Source organism: Oryctolagus cuniculus, chromosome 1, assembly GCF_964237555.1.
Source record: "Oryctolagus cuniculus chromosome 1, mOryCun1.1, whole genome shotgun sequence".
Lineage (NCBI taxonomy): Eukaryota > Metazoa > Chordata > Mammalia > Lagomorpha > Leporidae > Oryctolagus > Oryctolagus cuniculus.
Window position 1 is genome coordinate 161,095,209 of NC_091432.1, and position 23,986 is coordinate 161,119,194.

At 47.7% G+C, this 23,986-nt stretch overlaps 1 protein-coding gene across 2 annotated transcripts in view; it reads right to left on the bottom strand.

Moving 5' to 3' along the window:
* Positions 1 to 23,657, bottom strand: part of ENTREP1 (endosomal transmembrane epsin interactor 1) — a 79,460-nt gene extending 55,803 nt beyond the window's left edge. The window contains exons 1-2 of one of the 2 annotated variants that reach the window (XM_002708235.4): positions 22,759 to 23,657; positions 9,132 to 9,188 (exon numbers count right to left, since the gene is read on the bottom strand). In XM_002708235.4, coding sequence (XP_002708281.3) covers positions 9,132 to 9,188; positions 22,759 to 23,184 — 483 coding nt within the window. In that variant the 5' untranslated portion in view covers positions 23,185 to 23,657. The remainder of the gene's footprint in view (positions 1 to 9,131; positions 9,189 to 22,758) is intronic. The other variant, XM_051846407.2, reaches the window with a different exon arrangement.
* Positions 23,658 to 23,986: the final 329 nt, after the last annotated feature.

Here is a 23,986-nt window from a genome sequence, read left to right on the forward strand (position 1 = left end):
AATTAGCATATTGCTACTTAATACTATTGGTTGAACTCTGTAATTAATAGACAATTATTCTTAAGTGTTGAAACTTAACTGAAAAGTGATCCCTGTTAAATATAAGAGTGGGAATAAGAGAGGGAAGAGATGTACAATTTGGGACATGCTCAATCAGACTTGCCCCAAATGGTGGAGTTAGAAACGTGCCAGGGGATTCCAATTCAATCCCATCAAGGTGGCATGTACCAATGTCATCTCACTAGTCCAAGTGATCAATTTCTGTTCATAATTGATCATAATGATAAGACTAAGAGCCAAAGGGATCACATAAACAAGACTAGTATCTGCAAATACTAACTGATAGAATTAAAAAGGGAGAGAACGATCCAACATGGGAAGCAGGATACACAGTAGACCCATAGAATGGCAGATGTCCTAAATAGCACTCTGGCCTCAGAATCAGCCCTTAAAGCATTCAGATCCAGCTGAAAAGCCCATGAGAGTATTTCAGGCATGGAAAGCCAAGACACCATGGAAAAAAAAAAAAAAAAAACACCTAAATGAAAGATCTCTGCGAGTGAGATCCCAGAAGAGAAGAAACAACGGGTCATCAAGGAAGGAGGTACCTTTCTCTGAAGGGAGGAGAGAACTTCCACTTTGACTATGACCTTGTCTAAATATGATCAGAGTCAGTGAACTCAAAAGGCTTCCATAGCCTTGGCAACTCATGACAAGAGCCTAGGGTGATTACTGATGCCATAAACAAGAGTGTCAATTTGTTAAGTCAACAACAAGAGTCACTGTGCACTTACTCCTCAGGTAGAATCTCTGTCCTTAATGTCTTGTACAATGTGAATTAATGCTATAACTAGTACTCAAACAGTATTTGGCAATTTGTGTTTCTGTGTGGGTGCAAACTGTTGAAAGCTTTACTTAATATATGTTAAATTGATATTCTGTATATAAAGATAATTGAAAATGAATCTTGATGTAAATGGAAGGGGAGAGGGTGCGGGAGAGGGGAGGGTTGCAGGTGGGAGGGAAGTTATGGGGGGAAAAAGCCATTGTAATCCATAAGCTATACTTTGGAAATTTATGTTCATTAAATAAAAGTTTAAAAAATAAATTAGCATATTGAATATAGAAATGAGATGTTATCAATAAAATCATTAGCTTATTTAGTTATCATAAATACATTAGAAATGGGTTCTCTATGAAATCTAAGGTGAAAACAAAAACAACACAATTTCCTATCCCTGTGTTAATCAGCTCCGGCACTGGCCATGCCCTTCCCACCCTCTAGTAAACAATACTGATAACAAGCAGAAGAACCTGGTGACATTGTGTAGGAATTGCTGAATCCTCAGAAGTCAGAATGTGAACCAGCGAATTGTTTACCAAGACCACCAGCTTCCTTATCAAGCCTCACTTCTAGACCTTTCTCTCTCTGTGCCCTTCTCCATCCATGGCTGTACGTCATGAACGCTGTCCAATCCCAACCAGCTCTCTGCCTTCTAAGACTCACCCTAAAAATCACACAGCTGGCACCCCATAACCCTATATAAATATCCTCTCTTTGACCCACCCCTTCTGATGGCTACTGGCAAAGAGGTGGTCTCCCTCACCGCAGCTGGTCTAATCAGCTCATCTGTGCTTGGTCAATGGGTATTCAGAGAACCAACAGTGATACTCAATACGAGTGGATTCAAAAATGAGAGGCATAGCCGTTTTCCACACAATCTCTTCCATACCCATGATGCAAAGCTCAAGTCTACTCTTTAAGAACAGAGGGTGTGAACAATTTTTTGTTTGGTGGCTAACAAGTATTTGTATGCACAGCAGAATGCAATCTGTGATGCACTTTCAGCAAAACAATGAACTTAGCTGGAAGGTGAGCTCTAAGCTTTGCTACCAAGCTAAGCCTGCTAAACAGTACACATCCAAGTTGCCTGAGCTTAGTGTATAAACACGGCACCGCCCAGGACTTGGCTCTGCCCAGATGTGGATCACTCAAGGGTACTTTCAATTTCTGAGGAGCCCAGGTTCTTTTTATTTTTTTAAAGATTTATTTATTTATTTATTTATTTGAGAGACAGAGTAACAGAGAGACAGAAGCAAAGAAAGATAGCTTCTATCTACTGGTTCACTCCCCAGAAGCCCTCAACAACCAGAGCTGTGCCAATCCAAAGCCAGGAGCTGGAGACTTCTTCCCAGTCTCTCTTGCGGGTGCAGGGGCCCAAGGACTTGGGCCATCTTTTTACTGCTGTCCCAGGCCATAGCAGAGAGCTGGATAGGAAGTGGAACAGCCGGGCCTCCAACCAGCACCCATATGGGATGCCGGCACTGCAGGTGGTGGCTTTACCCACTGCACCACAGTGCCGGTCTCGGATACTGGGTTCTTACCAAACACACACTTCCTGGGAGAAGGTGATCACAGGAGACAGATCAAAGCTCTGTTGCCAATGGGATAAACCCACTGTGGTCACAGCCAGGCCTGAGCCCAGCCAAGTGCCTTCACAACGCCTACATGTGCATTTTGATGGCATAGGCTACTTAGGGATACATCACACCAAGAAGCTGGTCTCTTCTCAAAGGATGACAAAAATAATGTACAGTGAGCCTGACCAGCCGCAGAGCCCACCTAGCACCTCAGTGTGCCTCTGCATCCTCACGACCATCCTGAGGTCAAGTGCGAGCCCAGCGCGCCAGTGGGGAGCTGATGAGATCACTTCCATGACACTCAGCAGCCGACCAAAAGGCACAGGACTGAGATGCCTTGTGTTGCCTTGGTCATCTCCGCCCCGGCTCTTTTACATGAAGGAAAAATCTCCTTAGAGAGTCATAAATAATTTGAAGCACCTACCAGTTTGCTCCTGGAATAGCACAATGGGAGAAGCACCCACAAGGATCAAAACTCCCGAGTTCTCATAGTATTTCCTTTTTTTTTTTTTTTCTTTTTTTTTTTTTTTGACAGTGAGAGAGAGACAGAGAGAAAGGTCTTTCTTTTGCCGTTGGTTCACCCTCCAATGGCCGCCACGGCCGGTGCGCTGCAGCCGGCGCATCGTGCTGATTCGAAGGCAGGAGCCAGGTGCTTCTCCTGGTCTCCCATGGGGTGCAGGGCCGCACTTGGGCCATCCTCCACTGCACTCCCGGGCCACAGCAGAGAGCTGGCCTGGAAGAGTGGCAACCGGGACAGAATCCGGCGTACTGACCGGAACTAGAACCTGGTGTGCTGGCACCACAAGGAGGAGGATTAGCCTAGTGAGCCGCGGCGCTGGCCCTTCCTCATAGTATTTCGTCTGACAGTGAACCAGACAAGCCAGGCCAATTCCTGGACTACCAGCCATCTAAATCCCATGAGAAAAGGTAGACAACACAACCTGACAAACTCTTAAACATGATTTACATGCAAAAGCGTACTAATCATGATTCTGAAGAGTAAGAGGAGCCATTCATTCTTCCGCCTCCAAACACAGAGTGAAATCATGACTGTATTTCAGAGATGCAGGGAGCATAAATGACCTGTGCAAATGCCCACTGGAAGTAAGAACAGCTTCAAGGTAACTCAAGAGGATTCTGGAGGGGCCAGCACTGTGGCATAGTGGGTAGGGCCACCACCTGCAGTGCAGGCATCCCATGCATCCCATGTGAGTGCTGGTTCAAGACCCAGCTGCTCTACTTCCAATCCAATTCTCTGCTATGGCCTAGGAAAGCAGTAGAAGATGGCCCAATACCTTGGGCCCCGTACCCATGTGGGAGACCCTGAAGAAGCTCCTGGCTCCTGGCTTCGGATAGGCACAGCTCCAGCTATTGTGGCCATCTGAGGAATGAACCAGCAGATAGAAGACCTCTCTCTCTCTCTGCCTCTACCTCTGCCTCTCTGTAGCTCTGCCTTTCAAATAAATAAATAAATCTTAAAAAAAAATGTTCTGATCTAAGCTATTCATTTCACACACACAGAAATCAGTGAGCTGTCCCAAGGTCCCCCATTAATAAGGAGTCAGGGGGTCAGAATTAAAATCGAGGTTTTACTAAGAGCTTACTCCAAATTATCAACAGCCATGCATAGCCCGGAAGTATCCACACTGCACAAGGCCAAAAGCCTCAGAGCTCACTTTGTGAAAGCACAAAATGCGCATGGGTATTGACCCCACCCGTTCTTCACATCACCAGGAAAGGAAGGGGCACCGTGTGGCACACAGCATAATCCACCGTAACTATTTCTGAGTAATTGGTGAGAGTGATTCCTCAACTCTTTTCACAGTGTGTACGAGTTCCACAACTCTCCTTCCAAGACACAGTAAGATGACAAGCAGCCAGATCTGCAAGTGGTTTTGTGCTATACAACTACCTTACCAGTCTGACAGGGGAAAATTATGCCTCATAAGCCATATTTTCGTCTCTTTGGTAATGAGGTTTTCTCCTAAATACTATAATCTGAAAGTTAGAAGATAAACCAAAGGAGCACAGACAACGCAGTGCCTTCCACTGTGCTTGGCCTGGGGTACAAACCAACAGGACCCACAACGCAGAGTCCACCACATGTGACCCACGAACGTCACTGGGAGGAACTTTCATTCTTGATGCTAACGAACACAGCGGCCCATTTACCAGTGTGCAGGTCAGAGCCAGCCGTCTCTTCCAAACTGACCAAAAAAACACAACAAGAACTCAAAATACCACTTTATAAACAACCAAAATTACAGGCCCAGAGTCAGCTTTCATGGTGGTCAGTCCCTCTAAGTGTACACCAAAGAAAAACGTCTTATGGGGGAAGTCTTTAAGGACATTTCCAGCACTGAATCTGCTATTTCTAAACATTTATAAAACATTGTGTTACGAAGAAAATGGAATAATGTCCAGAAGAAATAAGAACATTCTTTTTTTTAAAAAAAGATTTATTTGAAAGTCAGAGTTACACAGAGAGAGAAAGAGAAGCAAAGAGAGAGACAGAAAGAAAGAGAGAGAGAGGTCTTCCATCTTCTGGTTCACTCCCCAATTGGCCACAACAGCCGGAGCTGAACTGATCTGAAGCCAGGAGCCAGGAGCCAGGAGCTTCTTCCAAGTCTCCCAAGCGGGTGCAGGGGCCCAAAGACTTGAGCCATCCTTTACTGCTTTCCCAGGCCATAGCAGAGAGCTGGATCGGAAGTGGAGCAGCTGGGACTCGAACCAGCACCCATACAGGATGCCAGCACTGCAGGCGGCAGCTTTACCTGCTATGCCACAGCGCCGGCCCCAGAACATTGTTTAAAAATGGAAAATTCTGGGGCCTGCGCTGTGGTGTGCCGGTAAAGCCACTGTCTGCAGCGCCAGCATCCCATATGGACACCAGTTCGAGTCCCAGCTGCTCCACTTCCAATCCAAACCCCTGCTAATGTGCCTGGGAAAACAGCAGAAACACATGGGAGACCTGGAAGAAGCTCCTGGCTCCCATCTGGCCCAGCCTGGCTGGTGCAGTCATTTGGGAAGTGAACCAGTAGATGGATGGATGGAAGATCTCTCTCTCTCTTTGTCTCTGCCTCTCTCTTTCTAACTCTGCCTTTCAAATAAATAAATAAATCTTAAAAATGGAAAATGTTAGTTCTTTATGGAGAAACCTAGAATATCACACACACACATCCCCCTCATGCATATGCACACACACCCTAGCTTAGTCTTCCTTGTATCCAAAAAACAGTTACAAATATCTGTTATTTTCCAACATCATTCTTTCTGCTCTGAACAGAGAGTACTGCAAGAGGGAAGGAAGAGGACTGAGTGAACAGAAGCTTTCCCTACGAAATCTCCATGAACACTCGGATTTGAAGGAACTAGGTCAAACTGCCCCTTCTTTGTTCACACCAGTCAAAACCCCGAGGTAATCGCGGCCAGCAATCACAAAAGAGCGAGCACAAACATAATGGCTCTCAAAAGGGAATGGCCACGTGTTCCAGGAGGCTGTGCACACAGCCACTCAGAAGGAGGACAGTTGGCCTCCCAGAGGGCCCTGCCAGGAACCTCCCCTCCCCGACCCTCCCCACTGGAGTGCGCCCTGACAATCCTCCAGTTAAACCGGGAGGGATACCAAGTTTTGGAGAACAAAAGCAAGTGAGAGAAACTTAAGACAAAATCTAAAGGTTCTCAACACCAAGAAGCAATGAATATTTCAGACAGAAATGATAATTACCTTGATTGGATCCTTACACACAGTACATACGTATAGAATTAACATGATATCCCATACATGTATATGGTAATTTTGTGTCAATTACATACTAGGAAGATTCATGTGAGCTAAGGATTTTTCATTTATGATACTGACGAAGTCTCAAACGATCTACTGATAGACTCAGAAAGGTCTTCCATAGAGTGGGTGTTTGGCCTAGCAGCTAAGACACCCGTGCCCCACACTGGTGTACCTGGGTTCAAGTCCCGGCTCCAGCTGCTGAATCTAGCTTCCTGCCAATACAAACCTAGGAGGCGGTCAGTGACGGCTCCAGTAACTGGTTCCTGCCACGCAGATGGGAGACCTGGACTGTGTTCTCCTAGGAGGCGGTCAGTGATGGCTCCAGTAACTAGGTTCCTGCCACGCAGATGGGAGACCTGGACTGTGTTCTCGGCCCCCTTGCAGGCATCTGGGGAGGCAGCCAATGAGTGGAGCTCTCTCTCTTTTTCTCTATATGTGTGTGTGTCTGCATCTCAAACAAGAAATTTTTTAAAAAGAAAGTTCTTCCTTGCATAATTGTTAAAAAATAATTCATCTTCTCTAGAAACTGATGCTAATTAACGCTTCAAAACAATCTATGTATGGCCTTCTGAAAACCACGTTGATGGCAGCCAAAATAATAGAAGCTTAAATGTGCAACAACGGAATAATAACTAATGAAGAAAGAAACATGGCAGAAGACGGCTTGGCAATCTGAGGGATAAGCATATAGGCTCTTCATTCACAGAAATATAACAGCAACTAATAGAACTTCAGCAATTTACTGTTATACAGAAAAGCAGAGCTCAACACAGTGCAGACACACTGGTTACAATTTCGTGATTGTAACCAATTCTCATCAATAAAGATGAGAAATAAACTGAAAGGAATGCAATAAAGATTTATTTTTATTAGATTCATTTTCATTTAAAGTTCTTAAGCTCACATAGTAAATGCTTAAGGCACTTTTCTAAAAGAAAGCAATATTAAAACAACACAAATGATCTTCAAAAAACTCCATGGAAAGAAAATGTGTCTTATGAAAAAAACTATGTATGGAACTCAAAATTTTTTGCATGAAATAAACTTTACCTTTTAATTCCATTTTTACACAAACTCGATGAAGTCCCCTCATAAATGTCTTAAAAGACGGACTCTGTCAAAAACCTTGCCCAGAGGGGCCAGTGCTGTGGCATAGAAAGTTAAGCCTCCGCCTGCAGTGTCAGCATCCCATAAGGGTGCTGGTTCGAGTCCTGGCTGCTCCACTTCCGATCCAGCTCCCTACTAATGAGCCTGGGAAAGCAGTGGAAGATGGCCCAAGTACTTGCAACCCTGCACCTGTGTGGGAGACCTAGAAGAAGTTCCTGGCTCCCGATTTCAGCCTGGCCCAGACCTAGCCATTGTGGCCATTTGGGGAGTGAACCAGCAGTTGGAAGACCTCTCTCAGTCTCTCTCTCTCTCTCTCTCTCTCTCTCTCTCTCTAACTCTACCATTCAAATAAATAAAATAAATCTTTTTTAATAGATCTGTCTAGAACAGCTGACTCTTTAATAATTTGGAATTTTTAGAGCACAAATATCATTAGAGATCTCCTTACTTTAATTCAATTTAAATACCTGAGATTTGTATTACTGAGGATTTTAACACTGACTCAATGGAAAAAGACAGTTCAGGGGTGATTCTGATAACCAAATATTAGGATAAACATTGGGCACCATCCAAAACTCACCTGCAGAGACTGTAAACTTACAGAGCTGTTGCAAAACAAACCTCAGCCTCCTTGAACATGGCCATCAAACCCACCCTAACCCCCTTTTCCTACCCTGCTATCTCCTACACTAAAATGCTACACTGACAACTTACTCCCTCCAAGTGTAGGAAAGGAATTTCTCTAACTGCAATAATCAACGGAGTTGTGGGGCTGAAACAACTTCAGTGTTTCAAGTAATCAACACGGTATCGAATCCATTATTCTGGCTTGCAAAGATTCTTCCCTGCGTTTCTTCTCTTTGTATGGAAGACCTGAATGAGTTTTGTATTTATACCTACTGTGAGAAAACAGTGATCTGTGTAAGGTGAACTAGAAAGTACATACAAAATATACCTAGACAATTATTTAAGACTGATGAAAGAGAAATAAAAAGATGTTATATAAAAAATGTTTTAAGTATACTTCACCTCAAATTTATTAGACCTTCTCTTTTATCCTTGATAGCTAGATAAACTTCATTGACAGTCGTCTATTTTTTACAGTACTCCTTGAAGCAAAATGACGAAGCAAACAAAAACAAAGGATGGACAATGGGAATGTATTAAATGCCAGTAAATCATACACTTTAGAATGGTCAACTCTGTTATGTGAATTTTATCTCAATAACAATATGAAAGGGATAAAGTCCATAGCACATGTTTACCCTAGCAAGAGAATGCAATATTTATGAGATAGTCAATACGGCAAATCTAAGCAACAAAACATTAATGAAAAATCAACTATGCATGATTAATATTTGACATTTGTTTCAAAACAGCAAGGAGGGAAAAAGAACGTGGAAGGTGAGAGGAGTGGCTGAGACGCGAACTAAATGAGACTGCAAGTTAATTATTGCTGAACTGGGCGATGGGTGCCGAGGGTTCATTATATCTTTCCCTCCACTTCTGTGTATGTTTAAAACTGTCCAAAGTACATGGTTTTTCTAAAGAAAGTCTATCCTCAGAAGAGGTCCAATCCTGGAACGAGAAACACACACGTGCACCAGTAGGTACAACAGAAGCCTAGAGCAGGTCAAAAAAACAGCAAAGTCATCATCTTTGCTGCTTTAAGAACATCTGCCTCTGGTATTGTCTGTTGTTAACTCAGTTTCCAGTGAACAAGGGAAGTTTAAACATGCCTGCGACAGTTTACTTAAACAGACATCATACAGCACACACTTCATCAAGGGGAAGAATTTAGAAGATTGGTACATACCAGGAGTATCATAGGCCTTTTCCAAGTTGTTAATCCTATGATTCCAGAGAGTATCACCTGTAAGGATAAACACTATCATAAATCCAGAAAACCAGACCTATTCCAGTAGACCAACCCTCAGACGCAAAAGTCTACTGTAAAATACTGACACTTCAAAGCACTTGAAATCAAGCACTGAAGATTGCTGACAATGACACGAACCCTGGTAACCCACTTGGGACCAATCTGTCACTTCCAAGCCCCCGAAGTTTTTAGACTGACTGTTTAGTTTAGTTTAGTTGTGTTTTGTTTTGAATGCCAGTTACAAACACACAAACAGAAATCAGCTGTACTCGGACGCGGGCCCCCGGCCGCCTCGTCAGGTGCACACCCGGCCTCAGCCTCCCTCTGCTGGCCGATCAGCCAGCCCTGACGAGCCAGGTAAACTCAGGAGGGTAAACTGGGCCCTTCAGGAGCCTCCTTTGCCATTGTCTCCAACCGGCTTTCCAAGTCCTCCTGCCCCACCCCCGCCATCCCACCCCATTCCTTCAGGTCCACCTCAGACCTGTGGACCATATAATGCCTATGAACTCATGTGATATGGCTCTGCCAAGACCACCACGGGCGAGACTCACAGGTCATCAATCTGTATAGCAGACTAATTTTCAAGTTGACAATTTTGTGTGGCCTACAAATGACATTAACAATATCCAAATGGTCTTGCCAGCAAAAAAAAAGTTCCCACCCCTACTAGACACTTCGGAGCTTTTTGCTTCTCTCTCTTGGCTGCAGTGCCCCCTTCTCCCTTCTCCCCTCCTAGCTGTCTGAGAGCTCCTACTCAACCTGCAAGGCCCCAATCAACAGTCACCTCCTCTGAGAAGCCTTGGCTGATCTTAACACCATGCACTCCTAGAAACCCTCTGTGCATCACATTTTCTTCCCCCAAAAAATGGTTCTTGCAATCATTGCAGAGGCACATCTCTGTACCGCCCACTAATGGCGACTGCTGTCTTTTCTGAACCCTGGGCTCCCAGAATAGTGCCTGTCCCCTGGTTGCATCTGTTCCAGAAAGTGGGAGGAACTGTGGTGAGAGGAGCTCACGTTGCAAAGTGACACTTTGATAAACAGCAAGCTAAACGTCTTGGTAAAGCACCAGTATTTTGCCAAAACATAAACTGGAAGCCAAGGTCAGGCCTCTGGACAACTCGGCTCACTGAGTAATGGAGAAAGAACGCCTGGAGTACTTGTTATCCTGGAGATGTCCTCGGGCCGCTGGAGCACACTGACCTCCGGACAACCAAGCGCATCGCCAAATGTAGTTACACGGGTTTCCTTCACGCACACATGTTGGCTGCCAAAATCCCTCAAATGCGCCAGTTCACAGTTACCGTTCACTAGCTGCCGGTCGGTGCAGATTTCACAGGGTCACTTCAAGGGCAAACGCACAGCCTGTCCCCGATGCCCTCCATTCCCACAAACTGGGAGAAGAGCAGTCCAGAGCACCAAGCAGCAGGGCTCCGCCTGCCCACTTACACTAGTGAGCAAACTCCACCAGCGGGCAGGTGGCTCAACCTCTTAGCACCCCATCTGTGTCTCCTACACTACTAGCTGCCGGCACAGCGGGCATCAGGGCTGGGCCTCCGAATCCACAGGTCCAGTATCCACAGCCCCAATCAACCAGGACTGAAAAGATCCAGAACAAAATATTGTGTTTATGCTGAACATGTACAGACTTTTTCTTTTTACCATTATTCCCTATGCATTACAGCAACAGTAACAATGATTTTTTTTGAAGGTTTATTTTTATTTATTTGAAGGGCAGAGTGAGAAAGAGACAGACAGACAGAAAGCGATATGCTCCAACCACTGGTTCACTCCCCAAATGGCTGCAACAGCCAGAGATGGGCCAGGCTGAAGCCTGGAGCCTGGAACTCTATCCAGGTCTCCCCCACGGGTGGCAGGGTTCCAAGCACTTGGGCCATCATCTGCTGCCTTCCCAGGTGCATTACAAGGGAGCTGGATCAGGAGCAGAGCAGCCAGGACTCGAACTGGGGCTCCAGTATGAGATGCTGGCCTCTCAGGTGGCTTAAACTGCTGCACCACAACGCTGGGCCCCAGTAACAACTACTTACATAGCACCGACATTGCATGAGGTCTTATAAGCAATCTAGAGATGATTTCACTACATGGATGGTTGGGCGTGGGGTATGTGCAAATGCTATGTCCTTTTATATGAGGAATTTGAGCTACTGCAGATTTGGGTACACACAGAGGGCAGAATCAATCCCTGGCGGACACCAAGAAATAGCTGTGTGTTCTTGCAATCCCTTTAAATACCATAGAACGTTTCCTCCCCCTCAATGATTTCTGCCTGGAGACCCTTAGGGCATGTGTGGCTCATCCCGACTGTGGGGTTGCATCCATTTTACAAACCATGACTGCAACCCCTGAGACCCTGGGGTCCAGGCTCCCACTCAGTTTTTAAGTGATGGATGCATATGACCTTGGCCAAGTCATTTTTCTGGTTGTCACTCTTGTTCCCTAAGAAATATAACTGAAGGAAACCAACTCTAGGTGTCATCAAGCTTAAAAGGCTTCCCCCAGGTCAAACGACACTGATTCCTCAGAGACCCCACAATCCAGTAGGCAAGTTCATGTGACGGTACAGATGTGTGTGTGTGTACATGCACGTGCTCGCACTGGGAGAGATTTGTGTGCACATGTGATTGCTGGTGTGCACATGTGTGTGTGAGAGCATGCGTGTGTGTGCGTGTGTATGCACACGTGTGCCCACAAGTGCACATTCCTCTTGCCTGCCTGCTCTGCTCCCTACCAGACTTGGTTGAGGAAATACAAGCTGGTTTTGTGAAAATGTAACCAAAAACTTAACTGCCCTGAGGGAGACACCAGCTGCCTACTCGGTAAAGTAAGTACGATTCCAATTATCAGTTACTGCTTGACATTCGTGGCAGCAGTCTCCATTAAACAGACCACTGTGGCTCAGCTTTGGGGAAGATTTTTTTTTTCTACCAAAACAATATCTTTAAGGTGAGATGTCCAGCCCAGGCCACAAAAGCCATAAAAAGTGAAATGTGTATGCTATACCTTCCACCTCTCCACCCCACCTCCATGTTAACAGTTTGGTACGTTTGCACGTTTTACATAATATGTATTTCTCCATAAATTCTCATCACTACAAACATGTATCTGTATATGCAAACATACAGGGCATAATTCTTACCACCCCCCCCCCCCCCGCAAAAAATGGATCATGAAAGGTCTGCTTTTCTACAGCTTTCTTTTCTCTCTCAATAACTGCTCCCCAGAAAGCTCATGTCCACTGGAATAGTTCTGATTCGTTTCAGTTTAATCGCTACAAAAATATCCCATTGTATGGCTGCACCTAATGCATTCAATCATTTCCATATTCATGGGCATTTGCTCTATTTCCAGTTATTTGCCTTCACAACCAATGCAGCAGTAAACATGCATGAACATAAATCTTTAAAAACTGGTGCTTTTATTTCTGTTGGATGAAGCCTCAAGAATGGAGTTGCTAGGTTGAAAGGTATTTCCATTTTGTATTTCAATAAATCATGATAGACACAACTGTCATTTTAAATGAAGGATCTCTGACACAAAAATCTAAACTCTCTTTGTTTCTCCCTTCAGTGGGTGGTATTTTGTTTGCATACACAAGCAACCAAGTATAGAAAATGGAATTGTAACAATAGGTACAAAGTGTATATGACGGCCGTTGCTGCGGCTCAATAGGCTAATCCTCCCACCTGCGGTGCCGGCACACCGGGTTCTAGTCCCGGTCGGTGCACCGGTTTCTGTCCCGGTTGCCCCTCTTCCAGGCCAGCTCTCTGCTGTGGCCAGGGAGTGCAGTGGAGGATGGCCCAAGTGCTTGGGCCCTGTACCTACATGGCAGACCAGGAGAAGCACCTGGCTCCTGGCCTCAGATCAGCGCGGTGCGCTGGCAGCAGCACGCTGGCCGCGGCGGCCATTGTGAGGTGAACCAATGGAAAAGGAAGACCTTTCTCTCTGTCTCTCTCTCACTGTCCACTCTGCCTGTCAAAAAAAAAAAAATAATAAAGTGTATATGACTAGGCAGGCATTTAGCCTGGCAGTTGAGACACCGTTTAACATGCCCACATCTCACATCAGAATAACTGGGTTTTGTACCCCACACCAGCTTTTAGCTTCTGCACACCCCAGGAGGTAGCAGTGACAGCTCAAGTAATTAATTGGATTCTTGCCACCCTGTGGGAGACCCAGATTGAGATCCTGACTCCTGGTTCTGCCCAGCTCTAACTGCTGCAGGCATCTGGGAAGTGAACCAATGGATAGGAGCTCTGGTTGTCTGTCTCTGTCTCTCCCTCTCCCTTTGCCTCTCAAATTAAAAATAAAAAACCTTTACACTGACAAATAAGAAATATCAAGACTCTCAAAATACAAGGAAAGAGACCTCAGTTGGGAGAAATACAGAGCTTACTAAGCAATATTAAATGAAGGGGCTCGTATTGTAGCACAGTGGGCTGCACCTGGCATGCCCACATCCCACATGGATGCGTACCAGGTCAAGTCCTACCCACTCTGCTTGCAATCCAGTTGCCCACCAATACATCCTTTTTTTTTTTTTTTTTTTTTTTTTTTTTTTTTTTTTTGACAGGCAGAGTGGACAGTGAGAGAGAGAGACAGAGAGAAAGGTCTTCCTTTTGCCATTGGTTCACCCTCCAATGGCTGCCACGGCCGGCGCACTGCGGCCGGCGCACCGCGCTGGTCCGAAGGCAGGAGCCAGGTGCTTCTCCTGGTCTCCCATGTGGGTGCAGGGCCCAAGCACTTGGGCCATCCTCCACTGCACTCCCGGGCCACAGCAGAGAGCTGGCCTGGAAGAGGGGCAACCGGGACAGAATCCAGCGCCCCGACTGGGACTAGAACCCGGTGTGCCGGCGCTGCTAGGTGGAGGATTAGCCTAGTAAGCCGTGGCGCCGGCATCACCAATACATCCTAATTAGCACAGCAGGTAATGGCTTAAGTGCTTGGTCCTCTGCTAGACACACAGGAGATGTAAATGGAGTTCTAGACTCCTGGCTTTGGCCTGCCCCAGCCCTAGCTGTTGAAGGTATTTGGGGAGCAAACCAGGGAAACAAAGATCTCTCTCTCTCTCTCTCTCTCTCTCTGACAAAAATAAATGATACATTTGTTATATACAGATACATGTATGTATACTAAATGAAAACCCAAGTAAGTCAAGACATATCAAGTCCACGGGTAGGAAGAGAAACAATTTAAAGATGTTGTTTGCAGCTGAGCTGTTCTGTGGGCTCAGCATCACCCAGGTTAAATCTCACCAGGCTTTCTGAGAACGGCCCTTCTTTGTAGGGATGCTTTAAGAAACTGCATTCCAGTTGCAGGTGGGAACTGCAGCTGCATGCTCCGGGGGCCTAACCCTCCGCAACAGAGGCACACACCTATCTTCATTCCACTTCTCCCTCTCTTCAAGCCCCGCGAGAGGTGAGGGGAAGAGGAAGCAGGGCTGGCTGGAGCTCCTGGAAAGGTGGTGGGAGCAGAGGGGCTGCAGAGGCAAGAAGACTCTTAAAGAGCTCAAGAGTTAGGCAGGGGATGCTCACCTTTCATCCAACGCAGCAGTGGGAGGCACAAATGCAGAGTGGAGTGGGGAAGGGAAAAGAGGAGGAGGCGGTGGGTCCGATGCCTCCAGCTCCCTGGGTGGCAGCAGGAGCTGGAGCTCACCAGAAGGGCGTCAAGAAGGTTCTGTAGCAGTGGCTCTGGTGGCCCCCTTACTCCACAACACTGCTACCTGTTTCCCTGTCAGTCTCATGAAGGCTTGCACCTGTGAGCTCTCACTGCTAAACCACTAAGGGCCCCAGCAGGCACTCCACTCAGTTAGGGCAAGAATGAGCACATGAACGGTGAAATGAAAACCAGACGCAGGAGATGACCTTGCTCAAAGATGCCTGTGGCAGCCTGGACACAATGCTCACCCCCATGCGTCCTAATAGAATACACCAGCAGCAAAACCCAGCTCCTCCAGTGTTCTACCCAGTGCAAGGTGCAACTTGCCCCAAATGAACAAGCAAGAACCTATTTTCTAAGACCCAACTTTCTATCATTATAACAAGACCGATTATAATTTTTGTTTCACTCATTGGTCACTTACTCATCCTGACTTATAGGAAAAAGCAGAGGCCCTGCTTTTTTTTAGACACTGTACAGAAAGACTCTGAGATAATCCAGGCCAGGGTCGCTGTTACCCACTGTCTTTGGTTAATGTGCCTTAATTTTCCAGCTTAACAACTAAATGATTAAGATCAAAAGCTTATCATTCTACTGCCCTATTTTCCTTTGCTAATCCATCAACATGCCCTAGGTCAAAAATGTTCTGGATCATTTGTCAAAAGCTGCTGTATCTAAACACGGGGATAAAGAAAGTCATGTTGTAAAATGTCCTGTGTTTACTTTGTAAATAAGCACAAACAATTTGTCAAACCTCTCACTAACCTACCTCATCCTCTCTCCTTTGCATGGGCAATTGAACAATGCCAGTGTGTGTGTGTGTGTGTGTGTGAGAGAGAGAGAGAGAGAGAGAGAGAGAGAGAGAGAGAGAAGGAGAGAGAGACTCCTCCCTATCTCAGTAGCATAACTGATTTAAAAAACTGAAAAAGCAGACCACTGGATATTTCTAATGGATACATAATGATGGCCATAACACCTTGAAAACAAACTAACAAAAAACCAACACTGACCTGTTGACTTTATTTGGATTACATATTGCCTTAGTGTTTAAAAAGCATTGGTGGAGACACAGTAAACACCAGGTCTGGTGCAAGGGTCCAGCAGTGAAGCGCTGACTCTAAGTTCTCTGATACACACTCACAAAGCCAATCCTAAGGCAAGAATCATCCCACCCATTTTACAGATAAAAAAGTTCAACGACTTCTCAAGGTATAGAACTTATCCAACTTTGCTGTCAAATAAAATAAAGGATAGAAGAAAAGCTATGTTCATTCCAAAAATATATTCAAAATGTCCCTTAAGTATTACGCAGTGTTTAATGAATATGATAGGAAAAATATACTTACTGTGGTTTAACTGGAAGAGGCTTCAGAAACTTTATATTAGTTTCCCTATTGGATCATTCATCTCTTTTTCTATTTAGTCATTGCAATTTTTAAAAAGAAAAAGGAGGGGTCAGCACCTGCAGTGCCAGCTTCCCACATGGGTACCGTTTGAGTCTCGGCTGCTCCACTTTCAATCCAGCTCTCTGTTGTGTCCTCGGAAAGCAGTGGAAGATGGCCCAAGTCCTTGGGCCCCAACACCCATGTGGGAGACATGGAGGAAGTTCCTGGCTCCTAGCTTCAGATCGGCCCAGCTCCAGCTGTTGTGGCTATTTGGGGAGTAAACCAGTGGATGGACTCTCTCTCGCTCTCGCCCTCTCTCTCTGCCTCTGCCTCTCTATAGCTCTGCCTTTCAAATAAATAAGTAAATATTTTAAAAAAGAAAAAGGAAAAAGAAAAGGTTCACCTATATCAATCTCTTTTAAAGATTTTTATTTTATTTATTTGAAAGACAGAGTTACAGAGAGACACAGAGACAGAGAGAGAGGTCTTCCATCCACTGGTTCACTCCCCAGACGGCAACGGCTGGAGCCGAGCTGATCCAAAGTCAGGAGTCAAGAGCTTTTTCCGGGTCTCCCATGTGGGTATAGAGGCCCAAGGACTTGGGCCAACTTCTACAGCCTTCCCAGGCAATAGCAGAGAGCTGGATAGGAAGAGGAACAGCCGGGACTAGAACCGGCGCCCATGTGGGATGCCGGCACTGCAGGCCAGGGCTTTAAGCCACTGCACCACAGCACCGGCCCCTCATATCTATCTCTTTAGAAGTGGAACCCTGCCAAAGAATCTTGGACTCATGGATGCTGCTCTCGGAATGCAGCTCGCTCACTAACGGCAGACAGATGTGTATGTCTGTAGATAATAACATTAGCGATGACAAAGAAGAACAAAACACAACAATGAACTCTCTTCCACATGCCTGAACTGTCTCTCGAGGATCATACGTATCATCAAAGTCAGGAATTTTGTTTTTTCTTGAAGGATTGAGAAACCAATGCAATGCTCTCTATTCTTCCATTTAACCTAGTACAGTGAAGTAGACTAGGTCTCCCATAATACAGCAGGATCCAAATAACATTAACTAAACACACCCCCGAGTGGGAAGCCAGGACATCATGACCTGAACATAGCCACAGAGTGCCTCTCTTGGCCACCCACCTGCAGCCAAATGTCAGGTTGTTTATAAAGGTATTTAACCCCTTAGCTCCACGCACCGGCGATAATGGTACATTGAGTCATTAAGGAAGGACACCAGCAAAAAAATACCTAACCACTGAGGGCTCAGAAACAAAGAGTTCTTTAAAAGCCCTCACTTCAGGTTCCTGCAAATATGACTGCAAAACAGGGACAAAGAACCTTGGCAGGACTTGTTCTTTCTCAAATGTATTTCAAACCGCATAAAATATCCACTTTGAGGCTCTGAAAACTCAGAGAAGCCTCGAGAACCTCAGGTTCAGGCTGAGAATTCATTCAGAGATATCACGGAAAAACATCCTCACACCACGCCGCCGTGTTCAACAAAATAATCCTTTCAAGTGGATTCGTTTTCCCCTGGAGCCTCATTTTACATCAAATATGCAAGCAGGAGTTTCACTCCAGGGATGGGCCCAGGGAAGCAGGGATGGATGGTCCCAGGGAGGATGTGGGACACCCACATCCATACAAGTGTGCTTGGGTTCGAGTTCCTGCCTCCACTTCTGCTCCAGCTTCAGATCCAGCTTCCTGGGGGGAGGGGGGGGGCAGCAGATGACAGCTCAAGTGCTTGGCCCCCTTCCACCCAAGTGGGAGACTGGGATAGAATTCTGGGCTCCTGGCCCAACTCTGGCTGTTGCAGGTGTTTGGAGAGTGAACCAGTAGGACAGAAGACAGCTCGCTCTCTCTTTCTATCACTCTGCCTTTCAAATAAATAAGTATTTTTAAAAAAATTGTTTTCATTGAAGCCAGAAGGAGCCTGGCAAGTTTAGCTCATGTAGCAGATTAACATGCCACATGACCACTCAAGGCTCGGGCTATGAGGATATTCTTCTACTGCATTCCTGCGTGGGTCTGAAGTAACCTGAGACTGAACTAGGCACTTCCACTCAACTCCCTAGTTTCCCATGCCAAAGACACTCTGGAGGAACAAAGCCGTCATGGGACACCCACACCATGGATCGCCACTGTGGCCAAGAGGCAGGCAGGGCTAAAGACACCAGCCATTAAGACCATGAGTCCTGAAGACCCGCCCAGTGAAGAACTCAGTCATTCAAAACCACGTATGACAGGATCCCATTCACCTGGAATGCACAGAACAGGCACATCTAAAGAGACCGTCGGTCACTCAGTGGGTGCCTAGGGGGACACACAGGGGCAAGGGAAGTAACCGCTAACAACTTTCTGGAGTGATAAAAATGATCTAAAATTGATTGTGGTGATGGTTACACAACTCTAAATGCACTAAACTCTGAGCGGGACACTACACATAGGCAAATTGTGTAGTAAAACGTGCTTTAGAAAATCCCTCTGCAGTCCTCAAATCATATTTTTTCATAAAAATCTTAGTTCACCTGTTTTTAAGTTGATAATAATGTGATGTTAGGCCCCTTTCAGAAATAATTGCCTGAACTATTTAATGGCTGGAATTTTCTTTAAAATAATCCAGTGGGTGTTAAGAAGGGGGAGGGTGCTGATAGCTATTAAAGTAGGGGTGGGGGTCATTATACTCTCTGCACTCGTTGAGTTTTTGTTTTGCTTTAGAGACACAGAGAGCACGTGCACACATGGGAGCTCCCATTCACCCCTCAGATGCCTACACTGGCCTGGGAGGAAGGAGACGACATCAGGAGCCAGCACTCAATCCAGGCCTCCCAATTATGTGGAGGCGCCCAATCACCTGGGCCATCACCACTGCCTCCCAGGGTCAGCATCAGCAGGAAGCCAGAGTCAGGAGCCGCAGCCGGAACCCACCCACGGAACTCTGATACGGAATATGGAGATCTCAACTGGCATCTTCACCGCTGGGCTAAAGGCTTACCGCTAATTGTGGAGGTTTTAAAATTTTTTATAACAAATGTTAAATGTGGGAGAGGCGCTAACACATCCTGTTTATTCCCAGGCTGTCTCTCTAGATTGGTTATACGTTCTTCCAGGAAATACCCACACTGAAATATTGACAGACGGAATGATATGATGCCTGAGATCTGCTTTAAATTAATAAAGAAACTGAACCTGCCAAAGAGACTCAGGAGCATCAGGGACCTGACTCCTCCCCTACTTGGAATCCTCATCCCTCGAGAGTTTATCAGAACGCACAGGGCCAGCAGCACAGCCCAGGAAGGCGGGAAGAGACGGTCGAAGCTAGGCGAGAAGTATATGTGGGTTTTCCACGTAGTGCTTGCACAGACTCAAGTTTTTCCCCCAATATAGGTTTTTAATAAACAATCTCTCCCAAGTCCATAAAATCAAAGCATATGAAAAGGCATGTTTTTTCCTCAAATATCAAGAGAATCATGGCACCTAATGCCATCTCCCCCACCCAAAGAAACCTTTTATTTAAGGAATACAAATTTCATAAATACAACTTAAGGAATATAGTGATTCTTCCCACCATACCCGCTTTCCCATCCCACTCCTACCCCCTCCTCCCTCTCCCATTCCCAGTCCCATTCTCCATTAAGATTCATTTTCCGGCCGGCACCCCAGCTCAATAGGCTAATCCTCCGCCTAGCGGCGCCGGCACACCGGGTTCTAGTCCCGGTCAGGGTGCCGGATTCTGTCCCGGTTGCCCCTCTTCCAGGCCAGCTCTCTGCTGTGGCCAAGGAGTGCAGTGGAGGATGGCCCAAGTGCTTGGGCCCTGCACCCCATGGGAGACCAGGGGAAGCACCTGGCTCCTGCCTTCGGATCAGCGCGGTGCGCCGGCCGTGGCGGCCATTAGAGGGTGAACCAACGGCAAAAGGAAGACCTTTCTCTCTCTCTCTCTCTCTCTCTCTCTCACTGTCCACTCTGCCTGTCCAAAAAAAAAAAAAAAAAAGATTCATTTTCAATTAACTTTATACACAGATGAACTCTATATTAAGTAAAGATTTCAACATTTGCACATGAACACACACACACACAAACTGTTTAAGAACAAATTTTACAGTTAACTCTCATAATACAATTCATTGAGGACAGAGGTCCTGCATGGGAAGTTAGTGCACAGTGACTCCTATTGTTAATTTAACAACGAACACTCTTTATGTATGACGTCAGTGACCACCTGAGGCTCTTGACATGAGCTGCCTAGGCTATGGAAGCCTTTTAAACCCACAAACTCTATCAGTATTTAGACAAGGCCATAAGCAAAGTGGAAGTTCTCTCCTCCCTTCAGAAAAAAAGTACCTCCTCCTTTATGCCATCTTCTTAATATCATATTTAATTGTTCTGTAGATAGAGCAGCCATTGGTTCTACCGTCACTTTGCAAATTCTGAGCAGGTCACTAAAGTAAACCCAACCAACAGGTACCAGGTTGTATACAGACCTGGTGTGAGGGTGGGAAGAAATGGTAAATGAAAACACTTCAAAAAGCTCACAGAAAATGAAATTCAAGCATAAGTTTATTTTGATGCAAAAAGTTTTGAAAGCCATGCATAATTTTTTTCAGAATATGACTTTTCCAGGAACCTTTGGAAGACCCTGTAAATGCGCAGACTTCAAAAAATGTTGCACTGAAATAAACTTCTCTTTCAATTCCATTTCCACGGACCTTCTGAAGCGCCCTCGTATACATTAGAGAACCTGTCAGTTCCAGATCTCGGAGTCTTTCAGACTTGATCTTCTGATGGTTGGCTTTTTTAAATACACTTCATCAAATTCAGCCATGGCTTGAGAGACCTCTAAGTGCATTTACCTCTAAAATAATTCACAATAGGAAAGTGATTCCAGGTTTTAATTCCAGAAGAGAAAAGTAGTTTTTAATAATCCTAAACTAGCTCTTTTTGAGAGGATAGTAGATTTTTTTATTTTACAAAGAGCAAATCCCTAAAAATGTATGCCAGATTCATTCCTGGCCTCCGGTATTTAGAGAAATGAAATGCATCCACTGTTTGGCAGAATTTAGTCTGACAAGTGGAGTGGAGAGCCTAACGGATCCAATTCCGCCCTTGTTGAGAACACTTGCCGCTCTGGAGTTTTCCAGAACACTCGGGGAGCGTAGCAGCAGATCCCAGAGATGGGGCTACAGGGGTGGGATTTTTCCCTTGATGCACAGGTCCTGAACCTCATTCACCACAGCACAGGACCGACCCCAGCAAGATCATTCAACATCAAAACATTTCACAAGGAGAGCAAACGGGCAGCAGGGGAAGCATAAACTCTCGGGCTAGGCTCGGGGAACCCAATGTTATTCGAACAATTACTTTGGGTTCATTGAGTTCTCCCAACATTCTTAAAGTTTGGTCTTGAAACTGCTTATGTGTGGAACGGCAAATAAGCAGTTTTTACACACACACACACACACACACACACACACACACACACGGGGCATGTACCCATTACAGAGCTCAGCTGTGAGCCTTGGCAGGTTTTTGGGTTTACTTGGCTGCCTGAAAGGTTGTTTCCTTTGCTTGTCTCCCCGCCATTCAAACAAAGACCTGCTTCCAGCTCTATCAAAGCCCAGCAAACGCCACAGGGCTGGATACTTTGCAATGGTGACAGTGCTCAGAAGCAGAGCTGGCCGCAGTCTGCAGCCTTACTTAGAAACGGGCACCCTTTTGTCCCAGTGCCAGCCTTCCTGATTGGAGGAGGTGGGACCGGGGCCCCAGAGCAAGGCAGGCATCCCCAGCTCCGGACCTTGCACTCCTGAGGCTCATCCATAATGACAGGTTCAGGTTGTTGAGAAGTCAATTCTGCACAGCAGCCTGCAAGGCTCCAAGACCCACCCCCACCCGGCTTGGGCCTCCTGTAATGACCAGGTGCCAGCGGGCCTTTCCACACACCCTCTCATTATCTCCTGAACTCACCCCAAAGACACTGGAGCCAGCCTACACCAGATAACTATACATTTACATGTGCCTGCGGGAGAACAAGGGCCTGGCCCCCAGTCCACCTGTCACTTCTTCCCTCCCACAAACATGCCTACTATGTGCCAGGCCCTGGTGATAGCACCGGTGCACAAAACAAGAAGAACCGTTGCCCTCTGGGAGTGGACGTTGCCAGCACAAGCGCTCGGCTCCCCAAAGCAGCTGAGTTATTTCCTCCCACTTTCTCGCCGCACGCCCCAAATTTCCAGTCCCTCAAAGAGGTAGCTATACCCTCATTTTATCGTAGCAGCTTCATAGACAGACACAATGCTCTGTGCACTCTAATGCACTTGAACTCGGAGACACGCGTCTCCGCTCTCCAGCCCCAACACCTCCAAAAACTTCAACGCCTGTGGAGCCGTGTTCCCCGGCTGCAGCTCTGGGCGCCATCCAAGGGGGCAGTGGAGGGGACCAGCCAGAGCCCCGGGACTGGCCCCGCCAGGGCGAGCGGACAGGCGGGCGGTACTCACCGAGGAGCCAGCCCAGAACGGGCACGAGTTCTTCACCTGCGGGGAGCTGCTCAGCGACAGCGCCCCGAAGCTCAGCGCCACCATGCAGCAGCCGAGGATCAGCTGCAGCAGCCCGAGCGACAACAGCGGGCGGGCGGGCAGCAGCGCGGAGCCCGGGGCCGCGCCGGCCGCAGCGGCAGAGGCGGCGGCGGCCCGGCGGGAGGAGAGCGCAGGCGGTGCGGCCAGTACCCCGGCGGCGGAGGCGGCGGCAGCGCAGCGAGGCCGCGCCGGAGGCTGCAGCGCGCCCCGGGGCCAGCGCGGCCGCAGCGGGGGCAGCGGCGGCTCCTGGGCTGCTGCGGCCGCGGCGCCCGAGCCCCCGGCCTGCGGCCCGCCCGAAAGCCCGGCCACCGGGCAGCAGGAGCCCGGGAGCACCACGGGGAGGGACATGGACCGGCGGGGGCCGGAGCAGCCGGCGGCGGCGTTGGCGGCGGGGAGAGCACGGGGAGCGAAGCCGACGGCGCCGCGCACTGGGCACCGCGGGCGGGCGGGCTCCGGGGCCGAGGGGGAGGGAAGGAAATGCGCACGGCCCAACCACTTGCTGCCGCTGCCGCCGCCGCCGCCGCTGCCCGGGCTCCCGCCGGCCGCACCCACCTGCCGCCCGGCGGGTCCGCCTCCGGCCGGCCCCAGCGCACCCTTACTCTCACCCACGCGCGCCCAGCGCTCGCGCCGCGGCCTCGGAGTCTCTGCTGACCCTGCACCGGCTCCAAGGGGGTTCCAGGATCCGGGCTTTGCCCTCAGTGTTTCACTGAAACCCTCGCGCAGGGAGGGACCCCGTGGCCAGGGCGCGGCAGAGTTGGCACACTTAGAATCTATCCCCACCCGCCGAGCGCCGGCTGAAGGAGCACGCAGGGGACGCGCCGTGGACAGCGATCCCAAGGGAGCCCGGCTTTAAACTCCCGCCACGCGCCCCTCCCGGAAGGGTGCTGCTGGAGGAGGGGCCGTGGGGCGACCCAAGGGGGAGAGGGCTAAGCCAAGGACGTCGGGAAGGACGGGGCCGCGCGAAGTCACGGCGCCCGGGGCGCGGGAACTGCTGACGCCGTGTGCGCAGGGACTTCTCGGCAGTGAGGCCGCGCGGCGGCGGGGTGGCCGAGGGCGTGGGGCGGCGGGGGCGCTTCCCGGCATCGGAGCCGGAACGCCTGAGAAGGTTTGAGGTTAGCTCGAGAGTGCCGTGCCTCTAACCAGAACCTGG